Consider the following 19,881-nt stretch of genomic DNA (forward strand, 5'->3'; position numbering starts at 1 on the left):
TTGTCAGGAGAAAGGGGGCAGGAGGAAGGAGAGGCAGGAGGCAAGGGGAGAAGCGGATGGAAGCGCACGGGGGAGCATTTCAGGTGTGGGAGCAGCACTGGAAAGGTCTGGCATGTTCGGGGAATGGCAAAGAGCTTGATGTGTCTGGGGTAAAGGGTATGCTATGTGGGCACATATGCTTGGGAAGTGGGGACAGGGGTGGGACGTGACCCTGGAAAGGTTGGCAGGGACAGATACTGAAGACCTTGTGCACTAAAATGAGGTGTTTAGACTCTGTCTGGACAGCAGAGGGAGCCGGAAAGGATTTCAGCAGGAGACAGCCTTGGTCAGGCTTGTATGACGGAAAGGTCACTCTGACAGCTGGTGTGAGCAAGGCCAGGCTAGGGCAAGGCCGGAAGTGGAGGGTCAGAAAGAAGCAACAGGAACACCAGAGAAGGGAGGGAGAGTTGGGGGATGCTGGAGAAGATGGGATGATTCTCTCTGGGATGTCTCTGTGGGTCCAGAAGAGTGGGGAAGGAGCCCAGGAACACGGATAGAGAGACAGCTTAGAAGGAGAGTGAGGAAGTTTACATTTCCACAAAACAAACTCTCAGCTGATCAACAACCAAGGTCTAAATTGGTTTCTGTCACCGACCACTGTTGGTATAGGACGTCTTCCACTCAGAAGCTGATGCCTTGCCAGCTCTGACATTTTTAAAGAGCTGAAGAAATGCATGTGGCCTTAAGTCAATGAGAATAATGGAGGATGCCCCACCCCTGCCTCATTCAAACCTCTCTCTGTCTAGATACAAAGTTAAGTAAGGAAAAGGTGAAGCTTTTCAGTCTGGGTAACTGAGAAAGGGGCTGGAGTCTCTAAGGTGTGGCCAGATCATCAGGAGACAGCTGAAGAGTGAGGGTTGGCCCTAGACCCACATGCAGACTCACTGCTGGAAGAAGCCAAGGCCTCACGCTGAGGAGCCTGCTGTGGGAAAAGTAAACTCTCTGCTAGGGCCAGGGGGCCCACTGTTTTCTATTAAAACAAGAAAGGTCAGGGGAAGCGAAGACTTGGTTGTATAGGATCCCTGGCTTCAGGGAGGCAGACTGCAGCTTAGTCTAAAAAAGCTCTTGCTTGGTCAGGACTGCCCAGGGGGAAAGAACTGCTGAGGGAGTCAGTGAGGTCTCTGCTAACTCAGTAACCCTCGCAGGTCCTGCTGACCCTGGGTCGTACCTCGAAGTTGGTGTTGTTGTTATACGGGTGTTTCGATTCCCTTACTTGCACCTCCATTCCCGGCTCCTCCATGAATTGGCAGGCAGCCAGGGCCATAGTCCCCAGCATGTTCTCTCGGCAGCCCTGGAGCACCTTCTGCAGGATCTGGTGGGACACAAGGCGGGTAAAGTCAGGGCCTGCTAGTGGCACTGGAAAGAAGGAGAGTCTACTTCAGCCCAAGGCCCACCCAAAGGTGCTGGCATCATCCTGGACCTAGAACAAGCCTCTGTAACCTGCCCCCCAAAACCCACTCCACCAGCCACCTCTCACTCGGATCAGGTCCTTGCTGTAAACCTGAACACTGCAGTCTTTTCAGAATAATACTGCTTCAAGGAGGTCTGAAAGAACTAATCAGAGATGGTCCTGGCCCCTGAGAAGTTCCCAGCCAAGCAGGTGGAAGGACCTAGAGGTAAATAATTACAGCACAATGTAATAAGAGCCTAGAGAGAGGTGCAGAGCTAGGAGCTCCATGGGACAAGAGTGGGGGAAGGACATGTCCTAGAGGACTGGTAGGGACACATGGCTCCCTTTTGCTCCTCCCAAAAGATAAATATGGCTAGAGCAAACCTGCCAGCATCTCCAGGGCTACAGGACTTGGGAAGGATCTAGGAGACATAGAAATTGGTGGTGTTTTTAGATGGTCAAATCAAGAATTAGAGGAGAAATTAACTTCCTCATGCCTGTCTATGTGTGTGTGAGGGTGGCGGGGGGACAGGACAAAGAGGGAGGCAGCAAATGTGATTCAAGATTTCTGCACTTGGAAACTGGGAAGATGGTGACAAAACTTTTGGTTCAACTGGAACGTGTGCCCAGGGCTCCTGACTTAACAGAAAGATAGAATATCCTTTCTGTTACACTTGGTCCTCTGCTTCTATGCAGCAGGAGGTGAAAGAGAAGCTTCCAGCCCTATAAAGTTTTGCCAGCCCAGCATTATTTTAAAAGAAGAAGTTGAAGACTTGATTTTAAAATAAAATAAAAAATGGCCTCCAACTTTCAAGCTGAAACTTAAAATTAGAGAACTGGGCTTCAGAGAATCACACAGACCCTGGTGAGATCCCACCTCTGCCTCCTTGGCCTGATCTTCACCTTTGACACTTTCTCAGAGTCACAATATAACACAGATATAAGTGCTGGCAGAGCATCTGACCTGGGCGAGACATTCTAGAAACGATGGTTTAAAACAGAAGACAATGACTGAACAGGAAAAATACCCACCTAGTGAAATTTCTTCTTCTTTTTTTTTTGTTAAGTTTGGCCTGAAGGTTTCTTCAGACGTATTGAACTATAACCTAACCTGATGTGTATACAGACTTTAACTATCCTTATAACAAGTAGTCAAGTCTCAGCCAATTACAGGCAGCCAACTGTTCAAACCTTGTTCAAATAAGGCAAACACCCAGCTGTAACCTATCCAGCTGTTTCTGTACCTCACTTCTGTTTTCTGTACGTCACTTTCCTTTTTCTGTCTGTAAATCTCACCCAAAAACACAGCAGCCCCAGAGTGGCTCTGAACCTATTTTGGTTTCAATGGCTGCCTGATTTGAGAATAGTTACTTGCTCCATTAAACTCTGTTAAATTAAAAAAAAAAAAAAAAAAAAGCTATTGGTGCCAAAAGAAAGAAAGAAAGAAAGAAAGAAAGAAAACAGAAGACAAAAACCTCACTGAAAGCCTTTCTGTTTTATGGGGACAGGCTGCCAAGGAGTCCTAATTAATCTTGTCGCCTGGCTTCACATTATGTGAGATCTTAGGGGACATGAGAAGAGACGGGCTAGCTAAGAGAGTTGTTAGACTTGTAGGTATGAAACAAAAAAGGCAAACCACCAAGGCAGGAATCATTAATAATGGAATCATTATTCCAAACATTCTCTGAGTATCAAGTCTGTTCTAGGCTTTGAGCTCAGCTCTAGGCTAATCCCCAGGAGAGGTCAACAATGGCCCTACCTTTGTTGCATTCACACCTGTTGGGAGCCACAGGTAACCTCACACTGGGAATCACTCACTAGAGGAAGCTGCTCAAACAGTCTGGGGCAGCAAAGATGGAAGGAAAGGGCACAGGAGGAGCCTGGTGGGGTGAGTACCCAGCTTGACCTGCTTAACTACCTTCTCCCACTGGTGCTTTTCTTCCAGCTGCATGAACATATCCAAAATGTACGTCATATGGGCAGGGCCACTTAGCTCCAGGATGTCCTCGCTCACTGGTACGTGCCCAGGCCACTCGGCGAGCAGGGATGCGAGGACATGGCGGGCATACAGGACGGCTGTGGCCTCATTCACGCGGAAGAGGTAATCCCGGACAGCCCTCTTACTCTTGCAGTTCAGCTCCTTGTGCAGGAGGGCGGCGCTCTTGCTGCGGCGCTGTTTGGCGTAGCTCTGCTGCAGTTCACTCTCTGTGCTGGAGATCAGCTTCTGAGTCATGGGGTTTGACTCAGCAGTAGCTTGGTCACAGCGTGCAGGCCGGGACTGCAAACCCAAGACCACCATTATAGAGTCCTGGCCTTCTCACATGGGGGGACAAGGGAGGGAGCAGACACTTTGTTCCCCAGGTGGAGTGACATACCAAGCATGGCAAGATGATCATATCAGTGTCCACAGCTTTGGCGCTCTGCTCCTCCAGCCTTAGACTCTTGCTGGGCTGCCACCTCTCAGCCAGAGACCGTATCCTGTCATCTGTGGTGAGTTCATCTCCATCGAACCTGAAGAAAGGGGGGCAGAGCTGCATACATAACGTGTAGAAAGGTAATAGCTTACCTTGTACCTTGTAATCACAGTTACCAGAGGTGTTGAGCAGTTATTTTCCTGTTATTATGCAATTACATTAGTGATCACTGTCTGTATTCTGCAAACTGGATTCATGGCATTTATTTATTCATGCACACAGATTTGCATGTATGCCCTTGTGGCAGAGGACACAAACTGTCCCCCAGGATCCATTCTGCCCTTCTCTTCTAGAAACAAAGTTCCCTGGAGTTTTAGCAAGGGACATAATCACCTAGCTAGAGACATGGTTCCCAGCTCCCAGCAGCTAGATGTAGCGAAGCAACTAGGTTCTTGCTGATGGGAGGTGAGTGAAGTAATGTGAGCTTCAAACAACTGGACCAAGGATGCAGATGGGGACAACACCCTTGGGATTGCTGGGTCACCTAGTGGAGCAGAGCTGCCTACCCACCCTGGACTGCTGCCTACCTCTGGACTGCTATGTGAGAGAAAAACAAATTCTACCTGTCTTGGTCCATGATTCTAGTTTCTTAGTTACAGCAGCTTAGACTGTACCCTAAAGCAACCCTGCTTCATCTCACAAAGGATTTGAGGCAATATATAAAAAAACACATATGGCAAAATACAAGCATGAAATAAAATATAAAAGAAAAATCAAAATAGAATTTACTATAAATAAATTAGAATAAGATGTCAAAACTGTGATATGGAAGATGGAGAAGACCGAATTGCAGCTACATAAAATAAACTTTTACACAAATTGAAGAGCAGGGCCCAAGAACTAGCTCTGAACTTCCTGGCCAAGAGAAAGGGAATGTTGTTAATTTTATAATAATCCTTGAGGAAAAAACATGAAAATAACTTACAGTGGTGAAAAAAAACAAAAACAAAAACCAAAAAAACCCTCTTGAGCAGAAGTTCCCACTCTGTGCTGTTCATTCACTGGGGTCACACAGGAGAGACATCTTGGTGTCTGCCTCAATGTCTGCATTGGTGAAATGGGTTTAAGAAGCAGACTGCACATATGGTCTATCCAAAGAAACGTCCGAAACACCTGGAAGATGATCCATGCAGCGCAGCACAGGTCACCTTTCACATTGCTTCGTGACAAACTACAAACTAGTTTCATGTTTGCTTCCTGGTCTGCCAGGGATTTTTCTCCAGATTCTGCTGGCAGGAGGTACAGTCCTCCCGCCCTCACTTGCCCTCTCACTTGCCACACTTCTGCCACATCTAACTATCCCTCACCTCTTCTGAACCTCCAGGAAGAAAGAATCGGTCCTCTTCATCTGCAGCTCATATATGGCCCGGAGAATGTGCAGAGGGGCATTGAGGGCATCGTGAGCCATCTGAAGGTATGGGGAGAAGAGAAGAGGAAGAATGAAAAGCACTTCAACATGTTATTGATAATCTGAACTCAAAGAGAAAAAGTGATATTCCAAAAGTTACCACAGGTTAGAAGAAAATTAGGAATATTATATGGGTACTTTAAAAAAGCTCATAAAATTAAAAGCACTAAAACATGGACTGTGAAGTTTGTCTTACTACCATAACTTCAAAGGTAACTATAAGATACTGAAAGACCACAAGAAGTACTATGCCACAAAATGCAATGCCACAGTCGATGCTCACTTGCCGTGCTGCATTCATTCTTAGCTTCTCTGTAGTTGTCTCACACTCGAGTTTAACAACCAGCACATAAACCTAAGCGCTGTACTACCTTTTCAATTTTGTAAATGCTACTTGCTTTTCTGACATCCATCCTACACTCTGTTCACAATCATTTCGTCAGTCCCTTTGAAGTCCAAGCCCTCACCCATTGCATATCATTCCAAGGAAGATTGGATTATCCAGGGAAGGTTAAGAGAGTATTTCTATGAGGAAGGGAGTTCATGGATGGGGCTTTAGTAAACCCTGTAAATTACAATTATAAGCAAAAAAAAAAATTTTTTTGGCAGCTGGCCACTACACTACAAGCAAAATTTTACATTCATATTTGAATGTATATTTTATGGGACAGAGAATCTAAAGCTTTTCGGCCCATGACAGAAAAACATTAAGAACTACTGCTGTGGGGCTTTTCTGTTCTTCTGGATCAGTTCTGTACAACACAGACTGAGTCTTTAGGAAGTGAATTCTCAGGACATCAGACTGAAGCATTTTCATGTTTAGAATGACACACAGTTCAAACCAAAGAGTCCATTTCTCAGAAACTCTTATTCACCCCACACAATAACCCAAGATCATACCAAGAAACATATTCTGGTGGGCTCATCCAGGCCTTCGAGAGGGTCTAGCTTTTTCTGTTCTGGGTCACCAGGGCTGCTGACTGGCCGATCCACCTCTTCCTCTTGATCCCCTCGCTCATCCAGCTCGAGGTCTCCATGCTCAGCCAAACTGTTGATCTCTTTTTTTGAGGAGTATAACATGATGGATAAAATCTACACAGAAAGAAAATCAGGCAGTGCAAGAATGTGAGCAGTTAGTGGGTGAGAAGATCACACAGCTCTTTAAAATGGTAAGGGCAGAAAACATTTGACCTAACTGAAGACATCAGAATTCACACGTAGAATGTAAAATTAGTAACGAAACACAAAAACGTGTTCAATTATACTTGTAATCAAGGAAACACTAACTGAAAACTATGAAGATGCTTATGTTCATTAACTTTTCCACTGACAGGTAAACTGCTATTATCCTTTCAGAACTCATTTTGGTGAAATATAAAGATCTAAAAAAATGTTCATTTCCTTTGACCCAGTAACTCATATTTTAAGAATAATGTAAAATATGTAAAAAGCTATATTAATGATATGGCCAATGAAGCATTAATCATGGCAAAAAAACTAAAAACCACTTCATGTATCATTTAACCATCAAAAACAATAGTTTTGAAAACTGTATAGAAACTTAAAAAAATGCCCATCATATGACTTCAATTTATTTGAATACAATGCTCATCATGCAATCTAAATTTATACATGTACTACAGATGCAGAGGAAAAAAGTTAGAAGAAGGAAATACACAAAATGCTAATGGTAGCTGTGTCTGGGGGATAAAATTTGGAGTTTTTCTTCCTTTTATATTTTTATAAAATGTTCTGCAATGTAGTTTGATTATTTAAATAATTAAAGTTTTTAAATTTAAAATATTCCCTAAGAACAAGGGCTCTCCTGGTTATCCATTAATATGTTTTAGCATATTTTTCTTAAACCTAACCAAATCCTCTTGTGGCAGCTGAGAACTGTTTCTTCAAGTTCAGGCTCTGTGTCTGAGCATGGCCAGCTCGCCACTTCCCACACAGCAGCAGCCTCTCCTGCACCTGAAGCTGGCACCTGGCACAGAAAGTCCACAGGGAACCATGGTAATTCCATTAAGAAACACTAAGGTCTTCGGCGAATAGTAATAAAATTAAAATCATCAGCTAAAGTCCTACATAAAATAAACATAAGTGAGGACAAATTTAGAAACTGATTTTAGCTCAAAGGAACTTTAAAGGGAAATAATAATTCAAGGGTACACTTTATTACCATAATATAATGTTCAATCATGTGTTTCCGTAACATACTTCTCTTCCAATATTCTTTGAACAAACATCGAATTCATTTTCCCTGACAGGGGAGGCCAGGTGTCATAATTTCTACTTCCGAAAAGGAAGAGAGAAGCAAGCCACAGTTCTAAAAACTGTACAGAATGAGCATGCACAGAGCAGAACCAGGTGGAACTGGCTAAGGCCAGTAAATCGGCACCAGGCAGTAGCAACAGGAGCCACCCTTGTCCCTTACTTCTAGGTCTCGGAGGAGCCACGTTTTACTGAAGCCGGTCCCTTTGCTGCACTTCTTCACCAGCAGTTTCAGCAAATCAGTCTGAAGGAAGGTAGCATGGGTCTCTTCAAAACCGTGAGCCTGCCAAGCAGAAAAAAGAATAGCGACTGCCTCAGAGTGAAGAGGTAAGGTCAGCTTGGGAGAAGCAAGCCTTTCTCAGAGCCCCAGCTCAGCTGGTGGCCCAAGCTGACCTCTAGTGAATGTTTCAGAGTCAGTAGGAGAAATGAAACTCTGAACCTTAGCCATAACCCAGTATCTGTCCATTCACTCTTTAATTCATTCAATCAACAAATATTTTGAAGGCTATTTTATGTCACTCCCCTGTTCTCTATCTTCCAAAAGCCTCCTGATGCTCTTCAGACTAAAACCCAAGCCCCTAATCATGGCGGACAATGTCCTGCGAGGCTTCCTGCCTGTTTCTCTGGCCTGAGCCCCCTCTTGTGCACTAACCCGAAGCCTTGGAGCAGTTCTTTCTGCTCCCTGACAACCATGCCGGTTCCACTCTGCATGGAACACTTTGCCCAGTTTTCCCAAGGCTGACTCCCTATCTATCACTTCAAATTCTACCTTTTCAGAAAGGCTTTTTCTGACTCATGGCACTTTTTCTTGCAGACTCCCTGCTGCCTCTCCTGCCAGTTAGACCATGAGCTCCATGAAAGCAAGGGCCTTCTCTCACCACTACAGACTCAGGTCCACCTGGCCCTTGGTGCTCAACAAATATTTACTAAAGGAAGGATTCAAAGACAGAAATCATCTTTGCCCTCAGGGAGTTTAGTCTCTCTCTCCTACTATAATGCAAATAACTGAAACAATAGCACATTGTGATCAATGCCACGAACTACACAAACAGTGGATGAATGGTGTCAATCCTATAACTACAAACCCTCAGGGCTGGACCAGAGCTGAAAGGCCACTTAGTCCAGTCTCCTCTGGTGCTTGAGTCCCCTCCTGTACCTCCCCACCAGTGCTGCCACTGAACATCCTTCCAAATCACTTTCCAACTGAGGTCCTTCTTTCATGGATAGCTCTGTAGGGAAGGTGATCCTAAAAGTGAGCTGAAATGTATCTCCTTGAAAGATCCTTCCTTCCCATCAATGCCCCTCAGGTATCAGAAGAAGTTCTCACAAGTCAAGGCTTCTTATCTCCACACCAAATATTGCCCAGCTCTTTTACTCTTCTATCTCCTCCCACCCCGACTGTCAAACCTACTGCTCAAAGATCCCGTGGGATGCTAACTCCTTTATTCTTCCCCTCAACTCCTATGATGAACCAGAGGAGCCGTCATTCAGAGAGGGAAGTGAGAAAATTTCAGTCCATTTTCTTCTCATCTTCTAAGGTCATGTCCCCAGGAAATGGTAGTACCTACTCCATGAAATGTTATTGAAAAACATACAGAACAAAACTATTAGGAAACTATTTCCTACTTAAAGTTATCCTTGTGCAAGGCCTCAACCATTTCTAAAAATAATCAAGATCCTATGGTTAACCACACATGGAAATCAGACAGGATTTCTTTCTAGATAATCCCCTGCAGATATCAAATTACAGCCAGATTCATTACCAAATGGAAGAAGCTCACCATTACCTTTAGTGTTTTATATAATCCTTTGAGGGCCAAAGACAGGACCCAGGTTGCTTCCACAGCCTCAGGACAATGGCTGTCCATGTTGGTTTGCAGAAGGTGACTGGCAATAAAGGCAAACTGCTGGGAGTATTGGCTCAGCTGGGCCTGAGAGTCACTGCATTCTTGTCCTCCTCCCTTCTGGACCAGCTGGTAGTCCTTCACTGAAGGGTGATGTCAGACAGGAAAAGAAAGGCACAAAAGTACAGTTAATGCTTCCTGTAGCTAAGTTTCTTCCACAGTAATGTGCCTTACTAAAGTAAGAATTGCAAAACATAAATCTCTGGGCACAATCTTAGCCATTATCTTTAAGGACAGCTTGCAGGTGAGCACAAATATGGCAATGGGTCATCTGTCCACCAAGCAACCAAGAGAAACTATTCACATTCCTACTACTGTGCACAAGTAGGTTGTCTCCAAAGACATCAATAAAAGTTCTTAAAAACAGTACACATGAGACTTCCATTTCCAAACAAGATGGAGTAAGAGATACTGGATTTACTCTCCCACCTTAAACAACCAGAACACTGAAAAAACATATGAAACAGTGGTTTGCAGACACTGTGCAATAGGTAGTGCAGGACTATGAGAGAAGGAATAAAGACTAAGTCAGCCCTCCAGCTATCTGGAGACAATTTCCAGGCTGTAGAAAATCTAAATGGAGTCCAGCAGTCTCAATTAATTGCAGAGATAGAGATCAGAGCTCAGGGAAATCAAGGCACCTAGAATTTCTGGGGCAGAATATCACAGAGAAGGGAGATATGCAGAGAGAAGGGGGTGGGGGAGAGCTCTCTAGAGGTCCACAAAGGGTTCCTCATGAGTCTTTGGCTAAGTATTGACCTCTGTATACATGAGAGGAAACTATCTAGGGCAAGGGAAAGAACTACCAAAAAGCAGTAGGAGAACAATTCCTGCAGCTCACACATAGCTGGAAGTATTTTATTTTCCCATCAGTGAGACTGGAAGTGTCCTGGTAAGGGGAAGAAAAAATATTTGAAGACATAATGGTTGAAACTTTTCCAAATTTGATGAAAATTATAAACTCCAGGAGCCTGATAACCCCCTATACAGAACAGGCATAAATAAAATTATGCCAAGGCCCACCACAACCAAACTGCTAAAACCAATGATAAAGAAAAAAATCTCAAAAGCAGCCAGAGAAAGACACATTATGAAGAGTAACAAAGATAAGCATGATAGCAGACTTTCTGACAGAATCTATGCAAGCCAGAAGACAATGGATCAACATCTCTAAAGTATTCACACACAAAAATGCCAGGCTAGAATGTTAAAGAGACAGAGATCAGGGTTCAGGGAAATCAAGGCAGCTAGAAATTATCCCAACAAAATTATCTTTCAAAGATCAAGTGAAAATAAACATTTTCCAGACAAACAGATTTTGAAACAGCAGACCTGCACTAAAAGAAATACTAAGGGAAGTTTTTCAGGCCAAGGAAAAAAAAAATGAGGGCGGGCTCGCTGGTTGGTTCAGTTGATTAGAGTACAGCCTCATAACACCAAGGACAAGGGTTTGGATCCCTGTACTGGCCAGCCGTCACAAAACAACAACAAAGAAAAATGATACCAGATGGAAATCTGAATCTACAAAAAGAATGAAGAGTACCAGAAGCGGTAAATATGTGGCTAAATATAAAAGATATTGATTTCTCATTTTTAAATCTCTTTTAAAATATCTGACTTTTTAAAGCAAAAATAACAATGTTATGAGAATTATGTCATGTATATGTAAAATATGTGACAACAGCACAAAGAATGGGGGCATGCAATGGTAATAAATGTAATGTTTCTACACTATATGTAAAGTGGTATAAAATTGTTTGAAGGTAGACTAAGGTGAGTTAAAGGTATATAATATAAACCTTAGAGCAATCTGTAAACAATGAAAATCAATGAAACCAAAGCTGGTCCTTTGAAAATATAAAACAAATTGACTAAACTGTCTAGGAAACAAAACAGAGAAGACACAAATTACCAAAATCAGGAACAAGAGAAGGCAGTTAATACCCCATGTCAGCCTGAGAGAAATTAAGAACCTAAATTTTATAAGACCTAAATTTATTCCTTAAATAAATAGATATGCCATGCTCATGGATCAAAGGACTCAAAATTGTTAAGATGTCAGTTCTTCCCAAAAGGATCTATAGATTCAATGTAATGCCAATCAAAATCCCAAAAGGCTCTTTTATGGAAAATGACAAGCTGATTCTAAAACTTATACAGAAAGGCAAAGGAACTAGAAGAGCCAAAACAATCCTGAAAAAGAAAAACAAAGTTGGAGGAACTGATTTCAAGACTTAGTATAAATCTACAATAGTCAAGAGAGTGAGGAACTGGAGTAAGGATAGACAAATAGATTAATGGAGCATTATAAAATCCATAAATAGACACACAAATATGGGTTGATTAATTTTCAATAAAGGTGCCAAGATAATTCCAAGGAGAAAAAAGAATCTGTTCAACAAATGGTCCTGTTCATATGCAAAAAAAAAATGAACCTAGACATTTACCTTGCACAAAAACAAAAGCAACACAGACATTGCCTAATGCTGAAACTGAGTGAGGAAGCAGATTGCTTCAGAAGCAGAACTGGGAAAATAATGGTTAGCTACTCCAAACTGTTTGAGGTTTGGCAAGCTAAGTCAAAAGGGCACTTAGGATTTAATATTTTCAGTGTGCTACTGATGAGACAAAATGGAGTTACAAAAATGCCAACACAATTCTTCTAAGTGAAGCCACCTGACTCCATAATAAGTTTAAATCACCCGACAGAAAATAAATGACACTGGCAAATGGAGAAATTAACTTCTGGACAACCAAAAAATAGAGCCATATATAAAAATAACAGCATGGAAAAGGGCCTTCAAATTATTCAAATTTTGGAAAAAAAAGCTCATGGAGCTATAACTTGCTTTTAAAAATATCACATGCAAGGCAAGAACCAAGGTATCTTCATTGGTTTTAGGGTATGCAGGGATTAGACAATCTTTTTCCATTCTTAGAAGAAAAATTGTGTTTGGGACCTGTTTTCCTTTTTCGAGTTTTGACGTCGACAATCACAGCCCTGTTCTTCTCAGTAAAGTGCTTCAAGATGATCACATTATGGTGTTCATTGGCGTTATCCACATAAACACAGCGGGTTCCCACACAGAGGACCTAGAACATGACAGAGAGACAGAAAAGGCAACTCAAAAGCACATTGAGACACAAAAGAGCACTTAATTAGGCAGAAGCCCAGCCCCTTTTGTTTGTGCCTCTGACTTCAACAAGCACTTAAAGATAGGGTTCTTCTCATCTCTAAGTCCAAAGGGCCTGGCACAGGCTTGGCACAGAATTGGTTTAAGTCCTTGCTGGATCAACCCATGTTTTCACGGTCCCCTTTGTCCCAAACATTTGAGAGAAGATTAGAAGTGAGAAGATTAGAAATGAGATCAATATAATGCCAAAGTGAAAGACAAAATTGTTCTTTGTAATTTAAATATATTACAGTTACCAATTATTCAAAGCCAGCTACTAGCGAATAAAATTAACCAAATGGCTAAACTGTTAAATATGCAAGTTGAACAAACCATCCCATAATCTTGAAAACATACCAATACTGTGAAGGCAAATTATACAACTGAAGGAAAAAAACCCCACAGGTATATATATGCCACAGAGATTTTGGTGTGCGTGATGAAGATCGGAAGGAGTGGCTGGGCCCTCAGAGTGCTGTACCTGGGGGAAGCCGACAAGCACGAGCAGGGTGAAGATGTTGGTGTGCTTCAGCTGGAAAGGCAGCTGCTTGATACAGTGGTCTGTGAAGGTAGCGATGACGTCACGCCACAGTGGGGCACTGTTGAGTGACCGCAGGATCTCTGCCATGGAGCACGCCCAGTCCAAGCCCACCCGGCTGGAAGGCAAGGGCTCCATTAGGTGGCAGGGCTCCAAACTCAACTCATCAGAGCTCACTATACTCCAAGGCATGCAAAGAGCCATTCATTAATTAGCTTAAAAACGACCAGACTAACACTTTTCACAAAATGGTAAGCGTTAAAAAACAAACCCAAAAATTAAGATCTGTTACTTACATACTCAGTCTATAACTACGTTTTAAAAAATCTTTATAAAAAGTCACCCACATGTGTGTGCCACACATGTATATTCACACACAGAAAAAAAAGCTTGGAGGAAAAATAGTAAAACAGCACCAGATGTATCAATATGGTGCAAGTCAGGGTAATTTTTTTTTTCTTCATTTCTGTTTTCAAAATTTGGTATTATGGTTATGTTATTCATTCATTCATTCATTTATTGGTGGCTGGCCAGTACAGGGATCTGAACCTTTGACCTTGGTGTTATAACTTACTTTTATAACAAAAATAGATGTATTTTCTCCAACCCCAAGGCCTACACTTACTGCTCTCAGGAAAAAACAAACCAGAATATATATATCATCAGAGAGTTGAAACAGCAGACAGTGCTGAGACTGAACATAACTGTTTTAATGTGGGTTGACAGCACAGCTAATAAACCCAATTGTGTTCTTACAAAAGATTCTCAGACAACAGCACTGCTTCATACTGAAATTAATCCACAACCAGACCTTTGACTTAAAGAAATGAGCACCAAGGTGGGGTAGAGTGTGAGTAGCTGGGTAAGAATCAAGGCTACCTGTCCAGACACACAGCTCCCAGGCTAAACAGCAGGTGGGTGGTCTTCCAGCCATCTGGAACAATGGAACTGTCCCCTGCAGCAAACATGTTGTGTTTGGCTGAGAGGACCTTGGTCACTGCAGCATCTACCACTGCTGGCAAAAGACGGATGATTAACTGGCCAAGAAGACCTAGGGTGAGGTGGTAGGTTTCATTTAGGTGGCCTGCGTTTGAGATGACAACCTGAAACATGAGTGGGAGGACATGATCCAGGTCTATCAGGGGAACTGTGGGACCCTGCAAGAAAGGGAGAAAAATCTGATCAGTACAAAATCCATGTAACCACACCAGCTAAAACTCCATCCCCTTCGTGTATTGTTTACAACTGGTCTAGTGCCAACAGAATTATGCGGTGGCTTTCATAAATGCCATATGTAAAATCAATTATAAAATAAACATTCTTAGGTATCATCTTACAATGGTACTTCTAATATTCCTTTACCCTGAAAAATAAACTTAAAATATTTGGATATTCTGTCCCCCGCCCCCACCATATGTCCATTGTAAAAGAAATCAAATAATTCAGAAATACACAAAAGTTAAAGCTCCCCATAACTCACCCCACCCCAGTGCCCAGGAGATAACAGCTATTAACAGTTTGATGAACAGTCTTTCAACCCTTTTCTATCATATTTACAGAGTTGAGCTGAGTGGGGTGGGAGGCAGAGCCCAAGTGGAGAGGGGAGGGTCCATGTGGGGAGTTCTGCCTGGCGTGGCAATCAGAGCTCAAGTAGCATAAGGAAAACGAGTGCTGCAGGTGAGGGGCCTCAGTGAAGGGGGCACGCTGGCACAGAGAGACAGACTCAAGTGTGGCGATGAGTTATCCACGATGTGGATGCCCACTGAAGGGTGTCAAGAGTCCAAACAGGGAGAGGAGGACACCCTTGAAAGAAGAGGAATGGCGGCAAAGATGGGAGGCTGATCAAATACATAATTATATAAAGGATAATGGGATCCAGTATTTTCACTGTTACGGACAGGAGTTATAAGTACAAAAAAGGAGAAAACTAGAATGAACCTTATGGTTTTAGATGGAAATTAGAGAAATTGGTATGAATTCATGATTCATTCTCTCTCTTTCTCTCTATAAATCAGGGTTTCTTAGCCTCAGCGCTATTGACATTTGGGTCTGATCAGTCTTGTGTATGGAGGTGGGTGGTGCCTGTGCATTTAAAAATGTTTAGCAGCATCCTTGATCTCTACCCACCAGATTGCAGTAGTATCCCCTGACTTGTAACCACCAAAAATGTTTCCAGGCATCACCAAATATCCAAACAGGATAACCTCCAGATTGAGAACCACTGTTCTAAATATAGAAATGAGTACAGAGGTAAAGTACACACACACACACACACACACACACACACACACACACACACAGAGGCACACACACACACACCCACAGAGGCACACACGCACGCACGCACACACACACACACACACACACAGGCTGGGAGCAGTGACACCTGTTAGCAAGAACCTATCCCATGCTCAAACCTAGGCATCTAAACACTATTCTCTACCAAAAAGAACCAGGTCACCTTAGAGAAATAGCTGATTCCAGGGCAAGGAAAAGGAGAATTCAAAAAGTGCCTGAAACATCTAGAAAATAAGGAAATGTTCAAAAACTGACAGGGATATGTCAAAAGGACACAGAAGTCAGCCTGAATGGGCTCCCATTGGGCAAATCCAGGTCAATTTAAGCAACAAAATAAGTAACTCAAATAACAGATTATAAACAATGGAATAAAACAGGAAATCATGTACCCATACTGATATAACTAAATAAATGAATAAATTGTTAGTTTGATGAGAAACAGGATATTTACTCAGTTTCAAGGACTCTCCCCACTAAATATTTACAAAGGGGAAAAGATTACAGTGGAAAGGCAGGCAGACACCACTGACGTGATCTGAGTGGACATGATCAGCAATGAAATAAGTCAAAACTGTTCCACCTGATAGGCTGCAACAAGAATGCAGTAGCATGTCTGTGACATTTCTGCCAAAGCTACAAAACCTGAATCTAATCATGAGAAAATACCCAACAAACCCTGAGAAGAACATTCCACAAAATAGCTAGCCTGAAATCTTCAAAACTGTCAAGTTTATAAAAATTACTAAAACACTGATAAACTGTTTAAGACTGAAGGAGACTAACAACTACAACCACGATTAGATAAGAAATATGACATAGATAAGAAATATGATATAATAAGAAATATGATACAGACTTCAAAAACCATTAGAAAAAAGAAAACTTGGAGAGATGCCCTTTCAGATGCTTCATTTCAGTGAATTAAACTAAATTCTAAACTAAGAATGATGTATCATTAAAAAAAAAAAAGAAAAAAAAAAACTCGGGAAGGGGTGGGAAAAAGTGTGTAATATGTATTGGAGCTAGGGTAGGGGAATGGTTGATTGGCATAGAGCAGTTAACTAACTCATCTCATTTTAAATAAGCTAACTGACCATAACATAGATGGCTACAACAAAGTTGGGACCAAGTTAGGAAAAGGTCACTCTTATAGTGAAACTGGTAAAATCAACATAAAGAAGATAAAGGCCAACTGCAGAAGGGCCAAACCGTAAGAGATGGCTTCTCAATGTGCTGCCCAGTGAGATGTGGAAAAGATGCAGCTCAGAATCAACAACGAGGCAATGAAAAGTAAGCAGGAACCAGTCGTGGCTATTAAGACAGAAGAAAGGCTTAGGCTGATGTGGCTGCTCAAAGTTTGGGGAGGGAAGGAAAGGCCAGGGTGGTGACCTGCACTGTCCACGCTGGAGGGTGTGCTGATTTCAGAGGAGCAACAGCAGCCAACCAGACATGCTGCTGGGTGAGGCCAATTCATCCAGCTTGATGGAAACACATCTTCAAAATATCCTATTGTCCTCATTCTAATTCCACATGCACCGGATTACCTTCTGAGCTACAATGCAGTCATCTGGATGGATTTACATATTGATTTCCCTGCCAGACACATGTCCCTATGAACTGTGACTGATTTATAAACCAGTCTCAATGCCCGTTTCCAAGTTGATTTCCCTGAGTCTGAGCATCTCCAGGCAAACTGCTAAAAAAAAGTTCCTGGATCCAGAGACCTGAGAACCAAACCTTGGGTCCTGGGGACACCTTCCCTTCCCCAAGCCCCTGCCAACTTGGGAAATCCTGTTTCAGCATCCTACTAGTTCTCTCTGATTCCTCTGTTTACTGAAAAAAATAGGAGACTGTTGTAAAGGTGTCAGCTATTTCTAAATTAATATATAAATTCATGGGCCGAGCCCGTGGCGCACTCGGTAGAGTGCAGCGCTGGGAGCGCAGCGACGCTCCCGCCGCGGGTTCGGATCCTATATAAGAATGACCAGTGCACTCACTGGCTGAGTGCCGGTCACGAGAAAACGACAAACAAAATAAAAAAATAAAATAAAATAAAAAATAAAAAAAAAAAAATAAATTCAATGCCAGCCCAGTGAAAATGCTAACAGGATCTTTTCTTTAACTTGATAAAATGATACTAAAGTTCATATATGAAAAATATATAAGCAGGAATGGTCCACAAAACTATAAAAAGGAATAATGAAGACACACCTAAACTGTCTAGACTCTTTAAAGATGTCAATGCTATGAAAGTTAAAAAAAAAAAAAGGTAAAGTAAGTGGATTAAAGGAGACATAAGCATGACATCTAAACGCGATGCAATTCTTAAGTGGATCCTCATTTTTTAAAAAAAAAGCTGAAAAGCACATTTTGGGGATAATTGGGAAAATCTGTATATAGGATGTATATATATATATAAGATAAAATTATTCTATCAGTGTTAAATATTTTAAAGTATGATAATGACAATGTGGTTATATAGGATAATGTACTTTTAGGAGATACATGCTGAAGTATTGCGGGCAAGATGCTAATGATAGCTTCAACTTATTTTCAAAAATTTAGGAAAAAAAATACAAATAGATACACAGTCACGTGCTGTACAATGACATTTCGGTCAATGACAGACCACATATGCAACGGCGGTCAGAGTAGTAGGTTGTACTACATAGCTTAGGTGTGTAGTAGGCTTTACGATCTAGGTTTGTGTAAGTAAACTCTATGATGTTTGAACAATGATAAAATAGCCTAACGGTGCATTTCTTAGAATGTATCCCCGTCATTAAGCAGTACTTGACTGCATAGAGATAAAGCAAAATATTAACAACTGGCAAATCTAGGTGAAGATCTTCATTCATTGTTCTTTCCAGTTTTCTATAAGCTTAAAAAGTTTCAAGTAAAATATATGTCAAAATAAAAAGATGGCAAAAGATGACTATAATAATTAAAACAGTAATTTGTAATATATACATACTTACAAAATATAGACAGGGTCAAAGAAGAAAATAATCATAATTTATAATCCTACCATCTAGGATACAGAGAAGACTGCTATTCACAGTTTGTTTCAGCATATCCTGAATATAACTTTCCAAAATTTTTTCTATGCATAAGACCATCCCATCTTTTAAAAAGAAAATGCTGTTGGTCTCTTACCGATTTTAAGGGAGGTAACATGGCTGCTAGTAATCCCAAAATCCTCTTCTGGGAACACTCGGCAAACACTTGCTCAGGGTTTGGAGTAACTGCCATTTCCTCTATTGGCTTCTGAGATGATGCTTCTGAATTTTCAGCATCTGAATTATAAAATACCAAACTCTCAAATTTTGCCTGGTTCTATACATGTATGAAGAGGCCAGTAAACCACTGCACTGTCCTTGTGCCACTGCAGAATCAAGTTGGGGCTTTTAAACCTATTGTTGACCATGCCTCTGCTCAGATGTCTCCTTCTCAAGGAGGCCTGCCCTGATCCCTGTTTAAATGGTCAGCCTGCCCCTCTACCCCCCTGCCCCTCTACCCCCCTGCCCTCCCTGCTCCTTGACCCTGCTCTTTTGTGCTCAGGGCATTTAATCACTTTTCACAGACCATATTTCTATTTGTCTGTCTGTCTTCCCTTCAAATTTTTGTTTTTTTCAGTGATGTACCTTGAGCACCTAGAAATGTTGCTGGAGCATGGCAGGTACTTAATAAATAACTGATGAATGAATAAACTGCCTGTGAACTAGGATGTTGATCCTCAGGGGAATCAGACTCAAGTTGATTTTGATAACCTGGACTGACGTGGAGTGTCAGACTGTTTTCAGGAACTTCGAATTATACACACTGCAGAGATGAGTGTCAGTCACTTCTGAGAGCAGGCCCCACAGACAGGGCAGAGTGCCAGGTCCTCACCTCTGCCTCTACATAGAGCAGGCAGACGGGAAGGATCCCACCTCCCTGGGCTGCCATGAGGAGGAGGCTGAGGCTTACTTCCCATCTCTTCAAGCCCAGAGCACCTCCATCACACCGTTCCTCAATCCTAAAACCCAGCTCTGACCTTGCTGCTGCTATCTGCTGGCAGGCTGAGAGGCTCTAACTTCCCAGGCAGGCAGCTGATGCACTCCACAGGAGGGCCCCACAGCACCTCTCTCGTTTCATCTTCCAGTTTTCCGCTCCATCTCTAAACACTGCCAAGAAGGGCTTTCTCCCCTGTATTGATCTGGGGTTTTCACACTTTGGGACCTGTGCTCACATTGTTCTTTCTGCCCTGAATGCCCATCCTCTCTGAAGATCCTAGCACATTCAAATTCCCCTACACCTCTTCCTTTATAAGGCCTTATGTGGATATAATGTGCTCCAGAGAGATACCAATCACTGTCATCACCCACTTACACCTCTCTTCTG

At 42.2% G+C, this 19,881-nt stretch overlaps 1 protein-coding gene across 1 annotated transcript in view; it reads right to left on the minus strand.

The window, feature by feature from the left end:
- ZZEF1 (zinc finger ZZ-type and EF-hand domain containing 1) overlaps positions 1-19,881 on the minus strand; it is a 107,375-nt gene that overhangs the window by 9,570 nt on the left and 77,924 nt on the right. The window contains exons 39-49 of the mRNA XM_063109531.1: positions 18,655-18,794; positions 14,080-14,357; positions 13,144-13,318; positions 12,450-12,582; positions 9,373-9,572; positions 7,749-7,868; positions 6,212-6,403; positions 5,211-5,311; positions 3,805-3,940; positions 3,348-3,707; positions 1,208-1,351 (exon numbers count right to left, since the gene is read on the minus strand). Of these exons, the coding sequence (XP_062965601.1) occupies positions 1,208-1,351; positions 3,348-3,707; positions 3,805-3,940; positions 5,211-5,311; positions 6,212-6,403; positions 7,749-7,868; positions 9,373-9,572; positions 12,450-12,582; positions 13,144-13,318; positions 14,080-14,357; positions 18,655-18,794 (1,979 nt within the window). The remainder of the gene's footprint in view (positions 1-1,207; positions 1,352-3,347; positions 3,708-3,804; positions 3,941-5,210; positions 5,312-6,211; positions 6,404-7,748; positions 7,869-9,372; positions 9,573-12,449; positions 12,583-13,143; positions 13,319-14,079; positions 14,358-18,654; positions 18,795-19,881) is intronic.

This window comes from Cynocephalus volans, chromosome 10 (genome assembly GCF_027409185.1).
Source record: "Cynocephalus volans isolate mCynVol1 chromosome 10, mCynVol1.pri, whole genome shotgun sequence".
NCBI lineage: Eukaryota > Metazoa > Chordata > Mammalia > Dermoptera > Cynocephalidae > Cynocephalus > Cynocephalus volans.